A 21,975-nucleotide genomic window follows, 5' to 3' on the forward strand; every position below is an offset into this window, starting at 1 on the left:
GGTTGGTTTTATTCAAGATTCCAATACACCATATTATTTCCCACTCTTTTGGCTACATAACCCCATTTTTCAACATAATCACTGTGCAATGCAACAACCTTACATTACCTTACCGGCAATGCCTGTAAGCCCACACACTGCCACTCTACTACTTGACGTCAGAGCCAATGTCTTGCTGCATCAATAACCTTCTTATCATCCACATACTGCTTCCCATGGAGTGCATCATTCACTGGACCAAACAGATGGAATTGGAAGGTGCGTGATCCATGCTGTACAATGGATGAGGGTAAATAGTCGAATGGTGTCTTATGAGCTCTTGGGTGTGCAGACTTGTTTGAGGTGTTGCGTTGTCAGGAAGTAGTTAAAAGTTCGTTTGCATTTTTTTGGTGATGAATATGCTGAAGTCATTTCTTCAGTTTCCTGAGGATAGCACTATACACTCCAGAGTTGATTTTTGCACCATGAGGGAGGACACCAAACAGCGTAACCCCTTCAGAGTCCCAGAAGACTGTCACCATGACTTTACACGAGGGTATGGTTTGAACTTTTTCTTCGGAGGAGATGTGGTGTGGTGCCACTTTATGGGTTGTCATTTTGTTTCTGGGTCGAAGAAATGAACCCACGTTTCATTGCTTGTAATGATGTTTGACGAAAAATTGTCACCATCATCCCTGTAATGTGCAAGCAATTCCACATAGATGGTCCACCATTGCTCTTTATGGTCGAGGAACCCAAATGGTGGATGAGTGTATTAGCACCATCAGCATCTAGTTGTGCAGCGAGTTGTCCGATTGTGATCTGTCGACTACTTCGGAATGAAAATGTTCGCATTTTCCAATATTGCAGGAGTCACAGCTGTGTGCAGCTGGTGGTCAAGTGGGAGATGGGACAGGTTTGTGTGAGCTTACTGTGATGATGACAGATGTCTTGCCCAACAGCTCACCCTGCTTTTGTTCTCTGCCAGTCCTCTGTAGACATTCTGAAAGCACCTATGAATATCTGTGATGTTACTGGTTTCTGCCAAAAGAAACTCAAAGGCAGCTCTCTGCTTGGAACAAATCACCATTACAGATTTCATTTTGAAGCCTACATATAGCGTCACCACCTATTGGAACTTCATGAAACTATAGGTGCTGAAGTGGGCTTATTCCACAATGCCCCACTACAAATTCTGCATTTTCTCAACCAAAACTGGCCACGGAAAAAAATGTGTTGAAGGAAAAGGAACCCTTGAACAGGTTCTCAACGTACAGCAAATCGAGAAGTTCAGAGAGTTCTGTGTTCCTGTTTCCATCTGCTTCCTTGAGTATAGGAAAGCCTTTGACTGTGTTGTCCGGGAAAAGCTGTAACGTGCTCACAGTGTTCGGTGTCCCACATCATCTGACAGCACTGATCAAAAGTCTACACAATAATCTCATAAATGTGAAGACAAGTGCCCCTTCTGATTTTTTCAGCATATCAAAAGGTGTCAATATGTAATGGTTGTTAACAACCACTACCAGTCACAAAATTTGTTAACTAATGTATTATTTATTTATTGTGTGGCATGTTTTGAGGGGTTCATCATAAGGCTACATGGCATTACAAAAACAATTTCACAATAGGATCATGCAGATGTTAAACAGTCTGTTCATAAATTCTGTGGTTATCCTGTGGAAGAAGAGAAAACCTAATAAGAGGCGATGTCACTTTGTAAGCTGGACTGGTGTTTGCATGAAAATGTTTTGTAACAGTCAGTCACTTTGTTCATGTGGCGTGGCAGTCTCATTGTGACGAGCTGAGGTGTTTCCATTTCTGTGGCTCTCTTGATCACTGTTCACAAATTTACACAAAAGTACCAGTAACTTGGAAACATGGTCACAAAAACAAATCTGTAGTGCAGTGGACAAGACGGCGGTCAAAATACAGCTGGTTTCGATTTGACTATCAATCTGTCGATCTGTGTGGTGTCAGATTTTTTTTATGTTTTGACGTTTTATGTTTTTAATTTTGTTTCTGAGCCTGCCAATGTCTCAGTGGCTCTACTATTTGGTGATAAGATAAAATACTAATAAATTACTTGGGAATGGACAGAAGCACAACAGGGGCCAATTATGGGTCAGTGTTGGATTGATTGGTGATCAAGATTGGCATGTTACTTGCCCTTTCATCGGGGAATCCCTGCCCTAAACAGTGCCAGTCACAACAACAAATGTGCAGATCTGTAGATTTAGTTCTAAGCAACTTTTCCTTATTCCTGAAGTAGTGGGGAAAAAATTTCAAGGAACTGATTATTGCCACCAATGAACATTTCACATACTCCGCTAAAACTTACTGTATTTATCCTTTTTTTTTTAAACAGATTATCTGCATACATGGGAACATCACATTCGGTTGGGTGTGCATATGTGTAAGGGAATAAAAGTGACCTCCCACATATTTTTTCGAAAATATGTGATAATGTATTTGAAAAAAAAAAAAAAAGTTTTTAAATAACAACAAAACTTGGTCAGTCACAATCAGTCTGTTTCCATTTTCAAATTATTTTTGTCATTGTTTTCAGTTTTTTTGCTGGCAGTACCCTCTTCTTCCTCTTCATCATCTTCATCATCCTCATCTTCACCTTCATCTTCATCTTCATCCTCCTCCTCATCATCATCACTTTCATCCGATTCACTGTCTGAAGCAATCCATTCTTGTGTGGCTAAGTCACTTGTTATGAGGGTTTTCCATTCATCCAGCTTATGGAGGTCTGAAAAATTAGAAAGAAAATGTATCAATGAAATGATGTAAATGATATTCTGAAATTGAGTGAAGGATCAGTTTTTACATTTTACAGGTTAGAGAACATTCCATTTATCATAACTACTGAACATCATGGTACTATCATCTGTAACTGCTTCCCAATCAACTAATCATTACATGGGCCATTCATTCTGTTACTTATCTAGTAAATTAACTGCAATGGCTGTGTAATCATCAGACAAACAAGCACAAAAGAGAAGATTAGAAAAGAATATAACAGTGAAATGGCAGGTAAGGTTACCCCACGTGTAGGCATGTCGTTATGTGTAGGGTATTTTCACTAAATTACGGCCTTACCATATTTACTCAAATCTAAGCTGCACTTTTTTCCGGTTTTTGTAATCCAAAAAACTGCCTGCGGCTTAGAATCGAGTGCAAAGTAAGCGGAAGTTCTGAAAAATGTTGGTAGGTGTCGCCACAACTAACTTCTGCAATCAAATATATGTAGCACAACACAGGTATGCTTTGCAGGCACAAAGATAAATACTGGCGCCAAAACCTCTGTGTCAGTAAATAAATTAAAAGAAAAGGTAGAAGAATATAAACATTATGCCATGTATTCTTTCGTGTTCGCTGCTATCTCATTTAAATCCTGTCTGCCTAATAAACTCCGAAACTAGACCAAGACAACAGCAAACATGGATTAATGTACATATCATGTCATGTTTATATTCATATTATTCTTATGCTGAATAGCGGTACAGTCAGAAATGAAGCACGGCAACTGACTAAATTTTTAAATCTAAGGTGACTAATTTCTGTGCAGAATGTAATGTACTAAAGAGGCGTCTGCAAAGATTTTCAAACAGAGAAAAATTTTCGCTAAACTCTCATTCAGAACATCTATCATACGCAGCTATTATTTGGTTCTTGTTGATCATTATCAGAGAAAGCAGCAGTGTAAGTAACAACAAATAGCAGTCTCTTGCCATTGTTTCGCTAATGAGATAATTCCTCTCTTTAAGCAATCGATTCAAACCAGACGAAGCACATGAAAAAGGAAGGGTACCCGTATAAATACGGATGGAGCACCTGACACGTAGCAATGGCTACTTGGTAAAGCTTAACTGTTAAGCTTACGACTCGAACCAATTCAACCTCAGTTGTGTTTCACGTTACAATGGACCAACTTTGTTTCGATTTGGAGGGGTGGTCTAAAACTTTTCTGTCACCTTGAATTTCGAGTCTCAAATTTCAGGAGCAGCTTAGATTCGGGTAAATTTCTTATCCTTGATTTCGAGTCTCATTTTTCAGGTGCGGCTTAGATTCGAGTGCGGCTTACATTCAAGTACATACGGTAGATTCTCTGACTCCTGGATGGCTGTCACACTTCAGTAGCACATTTAACTGACAAAGATAGAAACTACACTTTTTTTGTCTGAATTACTTTCACAGAATTCACAAATACACTAACCTGAAGGTCCGTGGCCCTGGTACAATGGTACCTTCAATCATGGTTTCACAAAAGACATGAACAGAAGAAGCAGCCATTTATATTACATTACTCAGCCTTTTCTGAAAATAAGCTTACATTAGGGGTATTATATGTACCCATTTTTGGATGCATTGTTTCACTGGTCCTCCTGCCATGCTCCCAATACAAAGTTTAGTGAACAGTTTACGTAAGTAACTGTTTCCTGTGATACAAATATCTGATAACAGATACACTGTGTTCCACAATGGTAATGCCTTTGCATATGCACTGCTCATGTAGAAGATGATGAACAAGCAGATGAACCCTATGCCCAAGATTTTGCTCTTGCTACAGGCAAGAAATTTCTATGTAATGATCTTTTACTTGTCTTTTCATTTTTGCTATCTGTGTAGACCATTTTTAATATTTTCCCTGGTTTCTGTAATACTTGTTTAAAACCATGAGAGATGGAGCACAAGCACACTTCCAGAAGGAAATCAGCTATGTCCTTTTCAGAAGAATAATCCCAGCACTTCCCTTAAGCAATTTAGGGAACATGTGGAAAATTTAAATCTGGATGGCCATATGAAAATTTGAACTATGGCCTTCTAGTATGGAAGTTCAGTGTTTCCCAGTGTCACATTACTCAGTCAGAATAAGATGATTCCATCTTCAGAGAACCATAAAGTATAATCTCCACAAGCTAAAATTCTCTCAAAAAAACCAAGTTGAAAGCATGCACACTCATAACTAGGGAGTACTCTGTAATACTGCTTCAGTCAATGAATTCAAACACAATGAATTCACAATTAGTACTACTCTCTTCAACACAGTGTAAAAATACAGGATACTCCCTGTTGGAGCAATATGTAATATTAGGGAAAGGCAACCACTTGCCCATAGTGGATCAATGCATGGAGCACAGGAAAACATAATAAAAAAAGCAGCATTCATACTAGCTTTCAAGCACTAGCTCTTTTTCTAGCAATAGTACACACATTCACACACTCCACCACACAGACACCCAAGGGCACACTCAGCAGTGTCTATTTGGGTGTGTGTGCAAGCTTGTGTGTGTGAATGTGTCAACACACTTGGGAGTGTGCATGTTTGTGTGTGTGTACTATTGCTAGAAAAAGAGCTAGTGCTCAAAAGTTTGAGTGAATACTGCTTGCTGTTATTTGTTTCTGTGCTTTTCAACATAGGTAACTTTTACGGGATGAAGGTGACTATTAGTAATGAAACTGGCAGTGATCCTAGCACAAGATGGATACAGGAAACTTTTCTGCTTTCTTGTGAATTCTTGATTACTCTGAGCACCTGTCTAGATGGAATCATACAATTCAGACATCAATTTCAGTAGAAAGTCAATTTAAAAAAAAAAAAAAAAAAAAAAAAAAAAAAAAAAAAAAAAAAAATCGCCAATATGTCCCAAGGACCATGCAATTCTGACCCGTTGCCATTTTGTCATTTGGCAATAGTCTCATTCAGATGCTGTATGGACGTATGGAGCGGATGGGGTCAGCACACCATTCTGACAGCTGCAGTAAGCTTTCAGACAATGGAGCCATTACCTCTCATGCAGTTCATGAGCCTCTTCCAGTCCTTGCAGCAAGGAAAAATCCTGACAGCAGCGAGAACTGAATTCGCATTTTCCACACCGAATGCTTTGCAATGCATGCAGATGCATAAGAATAGCAGAATAAATAAAACAGCTGACAGGAAAGCCTATTTTTTATGCAACGCAGAATTGAGTGAGGATGGACATGATAAACAGCTGTAGACATCTGCCAGAGGTAAGGCAACAGAAACTGATGCTGTATCTATTCCATTCTATATTGAATATGGGGAAGAATTGGTCCCTGTTCTAGCAATAATCTACTGTAGGGTGCTAGAACAACAGAGTATCCATGTGATTGGAAAAAAGGTGCAGGTTATTCCAGTATTTAAGAAGTGTCACATGATATATGCATTAGTGATGTCAAATTATGGAATATATTTTCTGCTTGTGTATGAAAATCTTTTTCAAAGCAACTGCTCAGCAGAAATGTGAATTCTACGGCAAACCAAGCTTCCTTTGTCTGTTCAGAAGATCCGGAAGGTTGTAAATAATTGACCTCAAATTTTTGTAGCATTTCTTCACACCCAGAAAGCCTTTGGACTGTTCTGCACCTAAACAAATACATGCTCATGCAATGTGATTGGAATAAACCATTTACTAGTTAACATAACCCAGTATTTTATTCTTAATGAGGAGACAACGCCAGAAGCGAAAATAATCTCCAGTGTCATATATGAAAGTATTGGAAAGTAAAGCAATTACATACACAGATTTGTGACATATTGTTACAAACATCTAAAATACTTCAAAGTAAATCCCTTTTGGTAAATATACCAGGTCAAGATTAGGGAGGCTAGCATAGCATCACCAAGCTGCAATTGGCCGGAAACTCCCTGTCACGCAGAAAGACATGTCGTGTTTTACCTGCAAGGTTATGGCAATCTCCATTTTGGAATGAGCAAAGAGCTATCTCAAATAATAATAATTTTTCTTAATCTTTCCAGCACCCACATCTGTACTAGGCAAAATTGAGTGACTGCCCTTTGCATAGGGTCTTATAATGAACCACACACTAGGTTTGAAAAAGACAATTAGCACAGTTTTCAATTTTTGATTGCTAATTCTTGCCTTCTATAGATGAGGGTAATGACATCAGCAGATTGAAATTTTGTCTTGGGTGTGTTCTCAAATACTCATGTTTTATAGCAATTTTCAAGAAAGAGGTCCAGTTTGCACACCTTCCATAAGTTCATTTGCAATCACCACTTGGTTGTTCTTGTGACTGACAGTCAACAGTTTGGGAAGCGGCTGGGCATACTTCCCACGTGTTCAAATTGACAATAATTATGTTGGGCACAGTCATTTTTAAAATACTGGGAGTTTCTGTTGTGATCCACATATTCAGCCCAGTGTTCAAAATATATACGAGACACATGGTTCCTGGTTGACTGTTGTCCAGGCAGGATTTACTGCCTTTTATTCATAGCCCGGCTTGAATGTCTTCTTCACCTCGAAACCAGAGATTCCAACAAAGCAGAACCCCTGTAGGCTTTCTGCATCATTTAGTAGATTTCATCCTTTTGAGTTTTGAATCCATCATGCATTGTGGCGCTTGCACTATCAGGAGCTTCATGAAAATATCCACCCTGATGTTCCCATAGCTCAGAGTGTACTGAGCTAACAACATTGAAAAGCTAACATAATTTTACAACCAAATTTTTAAACGAATGCTAACAAAAAAGTTAAAACATACAAATATTACCCATACCTAAGGTGTAAAAATCTGACAATGTAAACTCCTTATCTCCATCTTCCACCATGCCACCGTACAAGTAGAGCACACTTCGCTTAATGGCAAGGCCACAATTAATTCTAGGTGAAGGAAAAAAAGTGTTAGTTTCATTAACAATTGTTTCTTCTGTTGTACTGTGAACAGAGGGCACAGGTTTCCCAATAGTGACTTTGAAAACGCCATCATCAGCAACAGTAGTGCATTCCTGAAACATTATTATTATTATTATTATTATTATTACTTACAAGTACAGATGTTTCTTTGAATTACTACACAGAACATTAATGGAGGGGCTACCTCATTTACTTCTGTCTCTGTTGGGGAAACATCCATTTCTTCTGCACTCTCTCCTTCACTTTCTACTTCATCACCACCAGCAACATCTTTTTCCTTTTTTCTTCTTCTTTTTGATGTTGTCATATCTTTCTTACATAAAGTAACTGAAATACAAAATAGTTGAAAATATAAATATTTCTTTAAATTAGAGATGGGCAACTTAAATGTACATCTTGGTTTCTTTCACTGCGTGAAATAGTACAACAGGGAACACAACTGCTTTCGTGGAATTCTGATTGGTGCAACTGGTGATAGGCACTATTCAAAAGTACTCGTAGGGTCCCCTAAATTGGTCAGGTGTGTACTACCCATCAGACACAGCTACCCAGGTAGCTGACTATGTGGGGGTGCATACATAGTTTTTTTCTTTTTTTATTAAAATTCCAAGGGGTAACGCGCTGAAGCATTCACAACTAAGTGCCAGAGTTTGAAGTGCTCCTGAAAAGCAGTGAAGCTCACATAATGCTAGGTACAGAAATCTGGTTGCAACCTGAATTTGATAGCAGTGAGACTTTTAGGGAAAAATTAAAAGCATATCGAAAGTATAGGCTAATGGGAAATGGAGGTAGTGTAATTTTTGCAGTAGACAAGAAACTCAAATCCACCAAGATAGAAACTGAAGCTGCATGTAAGATTGTTTGGGCAGGACTCAGTATCAGGGGTGGACATAAAATGATAATTGGATCCTTCTATCAGAACTAATCTTCTGATGTAACTGAAACCTTTCCAGAAAACCTCAGTTTGCTTGTACGTTAAGTTACTCAATCATACTGTACTCATCTGTGGAGACTTTAATCATCCAACAATCAATTTGGAAAATTATAGTTTTGTTAATGGTGGGCATGATAAGACATTCTGTGAAACATTACTAAAACCCTTGTCTGAAAACTACCTAGAACAGGCAGTTCAGAACCCCACTACGAAGGAAATATATTGGATCTAATGGCAACAAATAGACCTGACCTCTTTGAGGATGTCCACATCAAAACTGGAATCAGTGACCATAGTGCGGTTGTGACAACAATGATTACCAAAGAACAAAGGACAACTAATACAAGCAGAAAGATATATATGTTCAGCAAAATAGATAAAATTTCAGTAGTGTCATATTTCAATATGGAACTTCAGACTCTCAGCACAGGCCAGGAGCATGTGCTCATGTTTAAAAGAACAGTTGATCATGCACTGGATACATATGTACCCAGTAGAACAGTTCATAATGGGAAGGACCCTCCGTGGTTTACAGTTACTGTAAAGAAACAGAGACTACTGCATAATATGTGTACACCAAAAGATAGGACTATAGATAGATGAGACACAGAATGGAACATGTTTGGCTGTCATGAGAGCAATGCATAAAACTTTCAATGACTACTGTAGCAGAATATTGTAAAATGATCTTTCATAAAACTGAAAGAAATTCTGGTCATATGGAAATGCTGTTAGTGGTACCAAAGTTAGTGTCCAGTTCCTAGCAAAAGAGACAGGAAGTGAAACTGAGAGTAACAAAGCAAAAGCTGAAATGCTTAACTACATTTTCAAAAATTCCTTTACAAATGAAAAGCCAGGAGACTTGCCCCAAAATCTTTGTACTACTGAAAACATGAGTAAGGTAAGTATTAATGTTGGTGGTGTTGAGAAACAGTTGACATCACTAAAATTGAGCAAAACTTCAGAGCCTGATGGAATCCCTGTCAGATTCTATACTGAATCTGTGGCTGAGTTAGCCCCTCTTCTAACTATAATCTACCATAGACCCCTTGAACAAAGAACTGTGCCCAACAGTTGGAAGAAAGCACAGGTCACAACTATTTAAAAGAAGGGTAACAGAAGTGATCCCACCGTACTACTGTCCAATATTCTTAACATCGATTTGTTGCAGAATCTTAGAACATATTCTAAGCTCAAACATAATGAGGTATCGTGAAAAGAATAACCTCCTCCATGCCAACCACCATGGATTCTGAAAACATTGATCATGTGAAACCCAACCCACGCTTTTCACATATGACATACTGAAAGCTTTGGATCAAGGCACTCAGATAGATGCAGTATTTCTTGATTTCCGATAAGTATTTGACTCAGTACCACACCTACACTTACATCAAAAATTCAGTTTTATGGCGAATCAAGTGAAATTTGTGACTGGATTGGGCCTTTTTGGTAGAGTGTATGCAGCCTGTTATCTTGGATGGAAAATCATCATCAGCGGTAGAAGTAACTTTGGGTGTGCCCTAGTGAAGTGTGTTGGTATCCTTGCTTTTCATGTTGTATATTAATGAACTTGCGGGTGATATTAATAGTAACTGCAGACTTTTTGCAGATGATGCAGTTACCTATAATAAAGTACTGTCTGAAAGAGTACCTACATAAATATTCATTCAGACTTTGATAAGATTTCAAAGTGGTGCAAAGATTGGCAACTTGCTTCAACTGTTCAGAAATGTATTGTGCACTTCACAAACTGAAAAAAAAAAAAACCCATAGTATCCTATGAGTACAATATCACTGAGTCACAGCTGGAACAGGCAAACTCATACACGTACCTGTTTGCTAAAGTTTGGATTGATCACACTGGCTCAGTTGTGGGTAGAATACTGGGGAAGCAAATCAGTCAACAAGGAGATTGCTTACAAATCACTTGTGTGACCCATTGTACACTCCTGGAAATGGAAAAAAGAACACATTGACACCGGTGTGCCAGACCCACCATACTTGCTCCGGACACTGCAAGAGGGCTGTACAAGCAATGATCACACGCACGGCACAGCGGACACACCAGGAACCGCAGTGTTGGCCGTCGAATGGCGCTAGCTGCGCAGCATTTGTGCACCGCCGCCGTCAGTGTCAGCCAGTTTGCCGTGGCATACGGAGCTCCATCCCAGTCTTTAACACTGGTAGCATGCCGCGACAGCGTGGACGTGAACCGTATGTGCAGTTGAAGGACTCTGAGCGAGGGCGTATAGTGGGCATGCGGGAGGCCAGGTGGACGTACCGCCGAATTGCTCAACACGTGGGGCGTGAGGTCTCCACAGTACATCGATGTTGTCGCCAGTGGTCGGCGGAAGGTGCACGTGCCCGTCGACCTGGGACCGGACCGCAGCGACGCACGGATGCACGCCAAGACCGTAGGATCCTACGCAGTGCCGTAGGCGACCGCACCGCCACTTCCCAGCAAATTAGGGACACTGTTGCTCCTGGGGTATCGGCGAGGACCATTCGCAACCGTCTCCATGAAGCTGGGCTACGGTCCCGCACACCGTTAGGCCGTCTTCCGCTCACGCCCCAACATCGTGCAGCCCGCCTCCAGTGGTGGCGCGACAGGCGTGAATGGAGGGACGAATGGAGACGTGTCGTCTTCAGCGATGAGAGTCGCTTCTGCCTTGGTGCCAATGATGGTCGTATGCGTGTTTGGCGCCGTGCAGGTGAGCGCCACAATCAGGACTGCATACGACCGAGGCACACAGGGCCAACACCCGGCATCATGGTGTGGGGAGCGATCTCCTACACTGGCCGTACACCACTGGTGATCGTCGAGGGGACACTGAATAGTGCACGGTACATCCAAACTGTCATCGAACCCATTGTTCTACCATTCCTAGACCGGCAAGGGAACTTGCTGTTCCAACAGGACAATGCACGTCCGCATGTATCCCGTGCCACCCAACGTGCTCTAGAAGGTGTAAGTCAACTACCCTGGCCAGCAAGATCTCCGGATCTGTCCCCCATTGAGCATGTTTGGGACTGGATGAAGCGTCGTCTCACGCGGTCTGCACGTCCAGCACGAACGCTGGTCCAACTGAGGCGCCAGGTGGAAATGGCATGGCAAGCCGTTCCACAGGATTACATCCAGCATCTCTATGATTGTCTCCATGGGAGAATAGCAGCCTGCATTGCTGCGAATGGTGGATATACACTGTAGTAGTGCCGACATTGTGCATGCTCTGTTGCCTGTGTCTGTGTGCCTGTGGTTCTGTCAGTGTGATCATGTGATGTATCTGACCCCAGGAATGTGTCAATAAAGTTTCCCCTTCCTGGGACAATGAATTCACGGTGTTCTTATTTCAATTTCCAGGAGTGTATAATATTGCTCATATATGTAGTACCTGTACCAAATAGGACAAACGGGCATATTGAATGTATACAGAAAGGGCAATTTGAATGGTCACAGGTGTGTCTGACCCACAGGAGAGTGTTACAGAGATGTTGAAGAAACTGGCAGCCTTTTGAAGACAGACAAACTATTGCAAGAAACGATAATGAAGTAGGCCACAGCAATCATTTAAAATTTGTAGCAGTGCTGGGATTTGAACCCACGTCTCCTGCTTATGAAGCAGATGCTTTATCTGTTGCACCACACTGGTACCATAGATACCAAAGAGTGGCCTAATGGACACCACATCTGCCTAATGAGCACGAGACCTGAGTTCAACTCATGGCGCTGGTACAAATTTTAATTCACTGCTTTGGCCTACATCATCATCGATAACGATGACACTCATTATGTCTCATGAATACCAACCAATAACATCTCCAGAAAATCTAATAACAAAGTTTCAAGGACCAGCTTTAAATAATGACTCTGCGAATATACTACAACCCCCTACATATTGCTCACACATGTATTGTGAGGACGCACAGAGACATTCAGTCATTCTTCCCAATTTCCATACATGAATGGAATGGGAAGAGACCCTAATAACTGGTACAATGAGATCTACTCTCTGCCATGCACTTCACAATGGATGCAGATGTAATAATATATTTCCACTGATTGTTTACTGATACTTACAACACGTTAAAAAGGTAGAACATTGATAGAAATGTACCAGGCAGATGGTTTCACAACTGTACATCCAATCTGAGCAACTAACAGGAGATCTGCTATAATCTGCAGCAGTTGGATGGGTACAACTTGTTTTTGTTTCTTGGCCTATTATTTAGATTAATAACTACTAACGAAAATCGACTGAAGAATGCCAAACAAGGTTTTGTCTTGACTGAATGTGGCAAACACGTGACATTTTAGGTGTATTCTAGAATTTTGAGTAAAGGGTGTTTTACATTTGGTCATGAGTTGAAAAATTCTTCTGAAGATGTAATTAAACTGCAAAAGCCAATGGTGAATATAGTGTTGTGATCAGTGTACCTCAGGAGACATGCTGCTCTGAACTAACAGTCGGTCTCCACCTGACATAAAATGAAAGATCACCGGAATTTCATAGAGATATTTCAAGCTCTGTCACCAGCAACATGTGCCTCTTATACCCGTGGAGCGACATGCTTGACAACAAAGTGCACAGCAGTAAACTATGATTCATTCACTTGAGCAAACTGCAGGTGCCATGCAAAGTGGACAGAAATCTAAAAATCTTCTATTGAAGTTAGTGTCCTTGGCTGGGACAATATATGGGGTAGGTAACTTCTACATGAAAAAAGTAGCTTGCACAAAAGAATCATGCAATTTATCTTTAAGGATTACTTTACTGCCTGGAAACATTATGAAGTTAAATCTGTAAACAATTTCAACACGACTTGTGCACTTTATCATAGATACATTTGGATGAACACTATCATGGTGATAACGTTAGTGAGGATGGGAAAGGAACAAAAGCTGCAGTTTAGTATCACACTGACAACAATGTTATTACCTACAGAAAGCTCGCTCTTTTGGATAATGACTGGTGGAAACGGGAAGAAAATTGGCTGTCATCTTTTCACAGGAATCACAAAAGTATCTGCCTCAAGAGACCTAAATGTGGATAGCCACACAGGGATTTGACTCTCCTCTTTTGGAATATGGATTCAGTGTCTTATCCACTACACCACCTGGCTTGGTAGCCCTCAGTGAGATGAGGGCACATACCAACACTCCTGGCAGTAATTTTCCCTGTGCAGCATTTGTGAATGGATCAAACGAGAAGTGGAGAGGGGTTGGATTAAAGTAACACTAATCAACTGTTTTCAATACACTATTCCATTATTTGCTGAGTATGGATGTACATGAATATGTAAAATAACCCAAATTATCTGATTTTGTGGCTAGTGTTCCTTCTAGGGGAACAGTCTAGGCATGCCCCACTGATAGGCTCAAAACTTCCGGCTGGAAATGAAATAAGTCATAATGGGTTTGTCTCTCGAACTCATGAAAGTTCTCATCTATCAGCAGATGGCACGGATCCAGATTCACAGTATACTATAATGCTGATGTTTATGTAATTTGTTTAGGAACATGGACAGGTGAACAGTTTTGTTTTAAAAGCTCTGGTGTGAATTTCAAAACATTATAATGAAGATTCCTTGTTTTTATCAATATGTGGATGACAAGTATGTTGCAAAAGTGAATTTTTTTGTCTAGAAACAGCATGCACAGTCAATGTGTGGGAATCCTTAAGGCAATTATGGGTATAGTGATTTCCAGTTAAACCAGGAAGTTGATAATCACCATTAAGAGAGTGTTTTGTAAGACGGTGTGTTCTGTAAGATACAGAAAACCAGCAGAAATACATCTAAGAGGGACTGCTAAGTCATGTTGAGAATGTATCCCATGGGTTCCACGTCATAAGGGTTATCAATAATGTATGTGTCATATGAATAATTTGTGAATCAGAACAGACATGACATAATTCACTATGTAGCCCAAATACAATTTTTGAGGAAGAGTATCAGTGTCTGTGTTGCTTATGGTCCATGAGAAGTATATGAATGGTTTGTATGCAAAAGTACTACAAATGACATGCAGCTGTCAGTGTTGGAGTACAGATCAGATGCCCAGCTCTAACATGTCACAGGTGTTCCACTTGGTTAACATGCTAAAAAACAGGATGTAAGTGCTAGTTTATCTCCTATGAAACTACTTTAGCCTAAATAATTATATACCAACTGTTGGTGTTACTAGATATCTAACTGATGGTGTTACTAGTTATCTAACTGACAGTCACTTAATATTTCACAACACATCAGAATAAAAAATAATAAAAAAAGTATTAAAATTGCACAAGCCTGATATGTTCTTAAAGTTATCTGAAGTACTATTGGCTAGATTTAAATTTTTGCTGGAAGTGGATGACTTCATGTAAGATTACCTTTCCTCCATGACATTTTCTCAAGATCAATTGCATGCAGATCATTGTAGAATGTGCCAGCCAATTCTTCCTCTGTTTCTTCAGTATCACACACACCACCAAATGTATAAGCCTTATTTCCTGTGGCCATTGCAACAGAGACACCACATCTCATAGGCACTGATCCTGATTGTTTGATTGGCTGCCACTTCCACTTTGTGCCACTTTGGTCATGTTCTAGAAAAACATGCTTGGTCTTATTTTAAAGTTTGTACATAGTCTTGTAGTCACAAACTTACAAGCACACACTGTCTTCACAGAAAATAAACAAACATTCAGACACATTTTCTGTAGAGGTTACAACTGCATGTCATCCAGTGAGGTATTGTATTGCTCACATTAAGAAATGTGAATATCAAGAACAGCTTGAATTAACCCATCTGGCATTTTATTTCATGCTTATATTAGTTTTACAGAGAAATAAAAATTAAAATATGCCAACAATAACATGGAAAAATACAACTGTATCATACAGAGGTAAACTGTCACAATGCTACTAGTTATGAGGTGTATACAGAGATCTCAGCAATAAGAACCGACGGCCATCGCTTATGAATATAAAACAACTTACATGAATTTTTGAATGTTCTCGATGAGTAATTTTTTATGTAAAATTCCCTTTCCTTTTCAGCTTGAGTAGTAATACGAGCCGTGTTTTTTAAGTAAGTACCATTTTGAAATTAAAAAAAGGCGCACTAAGATATCAAAGAAAACTGGCGTTCTACGGATTGGAGCGTGGAATGTCAACTCCCTTAATCGGGCAGGTAGGTTAGAAAATTTAAAAAGGGAAATGGATAGGTTAAAGTAAGATATCGTGGGAATTAGTGAAGTTCGGTGGCAGGAGGAACAAGACTTCTGGTCAGGTGACTACAGGGTTACAAACACAAAATCAAATAGGGGTAATGCAGGAGTAGGTTTAATAATGAATAGGAAAATAGGAATGCGGGTAAGCTACTACAAACAGCATAGTGAATGCATTATTGTGGCCAAGATAGATACGAAGCCCACTCCTACTACAGTAGTACAAGCTTATATGCCAACTAGCTCTACAGATGACGAAGAAATGTATGATGAAATAAAAGAAATTATTCAGATAGTGAAGGGTGACGAAAATTTAATAGTCATGGCTGACTGGAATTCGGTAGTAGGAAAAGGGAGAGAAGGAAACGTAGTAGGTGAATATGGATTGGGGATAAGAAATGAAAGAGGAAGCCGCCTGGTAGAATTTTGCACAGAGCATAACTTAATCATAGCTAACACTTGGTTCAAGAAACATAAAAGAAGATTGTATACGTGGAAGGGGCGTGGACATACTGACAGGTTTCAGATAGGTTATATAATGGTAAGACAGAGATTTAGGGACCAGGTTATGAATTGTAAGACATTTCCAGGGGCAGATGTGGACTCTGAACACAATCTATTGATTATGAACTGTAGATTAAAATTGAAGAAGCTGCAAAAAGGTGGGAATTTAAGGAGATGGGACCTGGATAAACTGACTAAACCAGAGGTTGTACAGAGTTTCAGGGAGAGCATAAGGGAACAATTGACAGGAATGGGGGAAAGAAATACAGTAGAAGAGGAATGGGTAGCTTTGAGGGATGAAGTAGTGAAGGCAGCAGAGGATCAAGTAGGTAAAAAGACGAGGGCTAGTAGAAATCCTTAGGTAACAGAAGAGATATTGAATTTAATTGATGAAAGGAGAAAATATAAAAATGCAGTAAGTGAAGCAGGCAAAAACGAATACAAACTTCTCAAAAATGAGATTGACAGGAAGTGCAAAATGGCTAAGCAGGGATGGCTAGAGGACAAATGTAATGATGTAGAGGCTTATCTCGCTAGGGGTAAGATAGATACTGCCTACGGGAAAATTAAAAAGACCTTTGGAGATAAGAGAACCACTTGCATGAACATCAAGAGCTTAGATGGAAACCCAGGTCTAAGCAAAGAAGGGAAAGCAGAAAGGTGGAAGGAGTATATAGAGGGTCTATACAAGGGCGATGTACTTGAGGACAATATTATGGAAATGGAAGAGGATGTAGATGAAGATGAAATGGGAGATACGATACTGCATGAAGAGTTTGACAGAGCACTGAAAGACCTGAGTCGAAACAAGGCCCCCGGAGTAGACAACATTCCATTAGAACTACTGACAGCGTTGGGAAAGCCAGTCCTGACAAAACTCTACCATCTGGTGAGCAAGATGTATGAGACAGGCGAAATTCCCTCAGGCTTCAAGAAGAATATAATAATTCCAATCCCAAAGAAAGCAGGTGTTGACAGATGTGAAAATTACCAAACTATCAGTTTAATAAGTCACAGCTGCAAAACACTAATGCGAATTCTTTACAGACGAATGGAAAAACTAGTAGAAGCCGACCTCGGGAAAGATCAGTTTGGATTCCGTAGAAATGTTGGAACACGTGAGGCAATACTGACGCTACAACTTATCTTAGAAGAAAGATTAAGGAAGGGCAAACCTATGTTTCTAGCATTTGTAGACTTAGATAAAGCTTTTGACAATGTTGACTGGAATACTCTCTTTAAAATTCTGACGGTGGCAGGGGTAAAATACAGGGAGCGAAAGGCTATTTATAATTTGTACAGAAACCAGATGGCAGTTATAAGACTCGAGGACATGAAAGGGAAGCAATGGTTGGGAAGGGAGTGAGACAGGGTTGTAGTCTCTCCCCAATGTTATTCAATCTGTATATTAAGCAAGCAGTGAAGGAAAGAAAAGAAAAATTCGGAGTAGGTATTAAAATCCATGGAGAAGAAATGAAAACTTTGAGGTTCGCCGATGACATTGTAATTCTGTCAGAGACAGCAAAGGACTTGGAAGAGCAGCTGAACGGAATGGATAGTGTCTTGAAAGGAGGATATAAGATGAACATCAACAAAAGCAAAACAAGGATAATGGAATGTAGTCGAATTAAGTTGGGTGATGCTGAGGGAATTAGATTAGGAAATGAGACACTTAAAGTAGTAAAGGAGTTTTGCTATTTGGGGAGCAAAATAACTGATGATGGTCGAAGTAGAGAGGATATAAAATGTAGACTGGCAATGGCAAGGAAAGCGTTTCTGAAGAAGAGAAATTTGTTAACATTGAGTATAGATTTAAGTGTCAGGAAGTCATTTCTGAAAGTATTTGTATGGAGTGCAGCCATGTATGGAAGTGAAACATGGACAATAAATAGTTTGGACAAGAAGAGAATAGAAGCTTTTGAAATGTGGTGCTACAGAAGAATGCTGAAGATTAGATGGGTAGATCACATAACTAATGAGGAAGTATTGAATAGGATTGGGGAGAAGAGAAGTTTGTGGCACAACTTGACTAGAAGAAGGGATTGGTTGGTAGGATATGTTCTGAGACATCAAGGGATCACCAATTTAATATTGGAGGGCAGCTGCATCAAACCAGTCTCAGGACTCAAGACCACAACAACAACAACAACAACAACAACAACAACAACAAGATATCTCAATCATTTTATTTTTACATGAAAGCCTGTACCTTAATCTACGCACTGACACCATTACAGTCTGATTCTTCCTTGTTTACATTGTGTACTGAGTGTTTAAGATGCCTCCGATAATCGCGAGTCCCGCTGACTGTGAAGTACGGGCTGTTATAACATTTCTTAGTGCTAAAGGGCTAAAAGCAATTGATATCCATCGTGAGATCTGTGCAGTTTACGGAGAAAACATTATGAGTGAGATGGAATGGTAAGAAAGTGGGTGAGAGCATTTAAAGACAGCTGCACAAATGTGCATGATGAACAACGGAGTGGGCGTCCTTCGGTCGTTAATGAAAGTTTGGGGCAGGAAGTGGACAATAAGATGAGAGAAAACAGATGCTTTACGATTTCCTCCTTGTGAGATGACTTTCCTAATGTTTCTCATAGTGTTTTGTATGGCGTTGTGACCAAGCACTTGAATTACGGAAAATTGTGCGTACGTTGGGTACCAAAAATGTTGATGGATGTGCACAAAACCAAACGTTTAGACAGTGCATTGACTTTCCTTGAGCGGTACCACAATGACGGTGATGATTTCTTAAGACAAATTGTTACGGGCGATGAAACATGGGTAGCCTACGTCACACCAGAATCAAAGCAACAGTCCATGGAAGTTGAGTAAGGGCATCGTTTTGCTGTAAGACAATGCCCGTCCGCATGTGGCAAATCAGACCAAAGATCTCATCACATCTTTTCAACGGAAAACTCTCGATCATCCTCCATACAGCCCCGATCTTGCACCCAGTGACTACCATCTGTTCCTGCACTTGAAGAAACACCTGGGTGGTCAGCATCTTCAAGGCGATGATGAAGTCAAAACAGTGGTGATGCAATGGTTAACAAGTCAGGTGGCAGACTTCTATGAGGAGGGTATTCAGAAGCTGGTACAACGATATGACAAGTGCCTCAATATTGACAGAAATTATGTAGCAAAGCAGATTACGGAACAGGCTTTCATGTAAAAACAAAATTATTGAGATATCTTAGCACGCCTTTTTTTAAATTTCAAAACAGTACTTACTTAAAAAACACGCCTCGTAGTAGTATTAGTACTATCAGAGGATATAATAAAAAAAAGCTTGTCACCTGGATATCAAGTGTGGTCAATCATAAATGCAAACAGCCTCAATGTGTCGTTGCAATTGGTTAACACAACAGTAACTATTAATAAGGTATTAACACGGGAAGAAACTGGAATGATTTTATTGACTGTGTTAATATATGACTACAGCAACAACAGAAAATATTTTAGAAAAAAATCATGCTCAACAACACTGCAAAAAAAGGCACCAACATTCCAGTTTATTTGAAAATGTTTCAAAAAATGTGTGGTTCATAGTAGTATCTAATCAGCTCTAACTACGATACAACTTTGGTTTTTCATTTTTTACAATTCCAAATGAAGCAAAAGTGAAGGCTTTGACAATACATCTATTGGTGAGAAGCTCTGCTCATTTTATAGTAGACGAAAACAAAACAAATAATCATGCCAACAGTCGATCCCCCCCCAATCTCTCCACAAGACAGGAAAATAAAGGACCACATGCACTTTTCAAAAGTAAATACCTTCTAGTGCCAAAACAATCCCATTTATTTAATCTTCTCTCTCTCTCTCTCTCTTTTTTTTTTTTAAGAAGGAAATCTGCTGCTGTAAGCTGTTCGTACCAGGAGTGGTACACAGTAAGGTATATACACACAAAGAATGTATGTTGTTTATGAGAATTACAGATGTTTAGTACAGATATTATAATTTTATAGAGGGAAACATTCCACATGGGAAAAATATATCTAAAAACAAAGATGATGTAACTTACCAAACGAAAGCGTTGGTATGTTGATAGACATACAAACAAACACAAACACACACACAAAATTTAAGCTTTCGCAACCCACAGTTGCTTCATCAGGAAAGAGGGAAAAAGAGGGACAGACAAAAGGATGTGGGTTTTAAGGGAGAGGGTAAGGAGTCATTCCAATCCCAGGAGCGGAAAGACTTACCTTAGGGGGAAAAAAGGACAGGTAAGTCTTTCCGCTCCTGGGATTGGAATGACTCCTTACCCTCTCCCTTAAAACCCACATCCTTTTGTCTGTCCCTCTTTCCTGATGAAGCAACCATGGGTTGCGAAAGCTTGAATTTTTGTGTGTGTGTTTGTGTTTGTTTGTGTGTCTATCAACATACCAACACTTTCGTTTAGTAAGTTACATCATCTTTGTTTTTGGATATTATAATTTGTTTTGTTGGTGTATGGAGAGACTTCTTGTGGTAGTGACGAGAACCAAAACTTGGTCGGCTACAGAGGTAGCAGTGTATGTTGGTCAGTAAAGAAACCAGCCCCTGTGAGAAATGAAGCTGGACCAGAATATTATACAAGGTGTATCATAATTAATGGCATAAACACATACAGTTGGAATCACACGATACTAGAAGCAAAAAACTCTCGGTAAACACTGGGTCGAAAATGCATACCTTAAGAGCTACGAGTAATTTTTCCATCTTTGATACTGTGAAACAAATCACTTTTACTGAAAGCTCTTGGCTTTCCATATTTTGGGAAATGGTAATGTGGACCAAAACAAGAAAAAAATGTCCAGTAAACATGTGCTTTAAAATGCACGTGCTCAACTTCGCTACTTGGAAACACAACTCTTCTAATGAACACTTGCTCATAACTTTTAAGGTATGCATTTTAGAGCAAATGTTTACTGGACATTTTTTATTGTTTTGCTCCACAATGTGGAAAGCAAAGAGCTAGCAGCAGAAGAGATTTGCTTCACAGTATCGAAGATGAAAAATTGCATGTAGCTCTTAAGGTATGCATTTTGACCTTAGGTTTACGGAGACTTTTTTGCTTCTAGTATTGTGTACTTTCAACTGTATGCATTTACGCTATTAATTATGATACACCCTGTATAAATCATGAATTGGCTTGACCAAAAGTAACACTTCATTTGTATAATGTTACAATAAAATGTATTGTTGTAATGGGGTCAAAGCATTTTTCAATTTGACCAATTCAAAAATTAGTGGTTATTTATTGTCTGATGTCTGGAGAAGACCTGGACCAAGCAAGACTCACACTTCTGTAACACTTTTGCAGCAATATATGGCAAACTAAACCGCTTTGTCTATTCTGAGGTTCAGTGGGTAACATTTGAACTGAATAGTTTGTACTTCAATTTTGGGATGAGATTAGAGTAGACAGATTGCGCCTGAAGTAGAACAGTTAAATTTTGTTTGGTGGTTTAAAAGTGGCACCTCTGATTAGAAATCATTTATGCTAATAATTCCCCTGTACGGCAGCTATGAGGCAATAGGTTTACGAGGGAATACAATTGTTAGGTCGCTCAGAATGACACTCTGTAGAAAAGCTGAATTTTTAATAATAGATAGCAAACGTGGGCATTTCATTATTGACTTCTTCAGGAATATGGGCTGTGAGATG

The 21,975-nt window shown here is 39.6% G+C and overlaps 1 protein-coding gene across 1 annotated transcript in view; it reads right to left on the reverse strand.

Annotated features, from left to right (window-relative positions):
- Positions 1-2,335: 2,335 nt before the first annotated feature.
- Positions 2,336-21,975, reverse strand: part of LOC126482987 (kelch domain-containing protein 4) — a 43,213-nt gene continuing 23,573 nt past the window's right edge. The window contains exons 6-9 of the mRNA XM_050106580.1: positions 14,976-15,191; positions 7,852-7,994; positions 7,531-7,759; positions 2,336-2,734 (exon numbers count right to left, since the gene is read on the reverse strand). Coding sequence (XP_049962537.1) covers positions 2,502-2,734; positions 7,531-7,759; positions 7,852-7,994; positions 14,976-15,191 — 821 coding nt within the window. The 3' untranslated portion in view covers positions 2,336-2,501. The remainder of the gene's footprint in view (positions 2,735-7,530; positions 7,760-7,851; positions 7,995-14,975; positions 15,192-21,975) is intronic.

This window comes from Schistocerca serialis, chromosome 1 (assembly GCF_023864345.2).
Source record: "Schistocerca serialis cubense isolate TAMUIC-IGC-003099 chromosome 1, iqSchSeri2.2, whole genome shotgun sequence".
In the NCBI taxonomy this organism is placed as follows: domain Eukaryota; kingdom Metazoa; phylum Arthropoda; class Insecta; order Orthoptera; family Acrididae; genus Schistocerca; species Schistocerca serialis.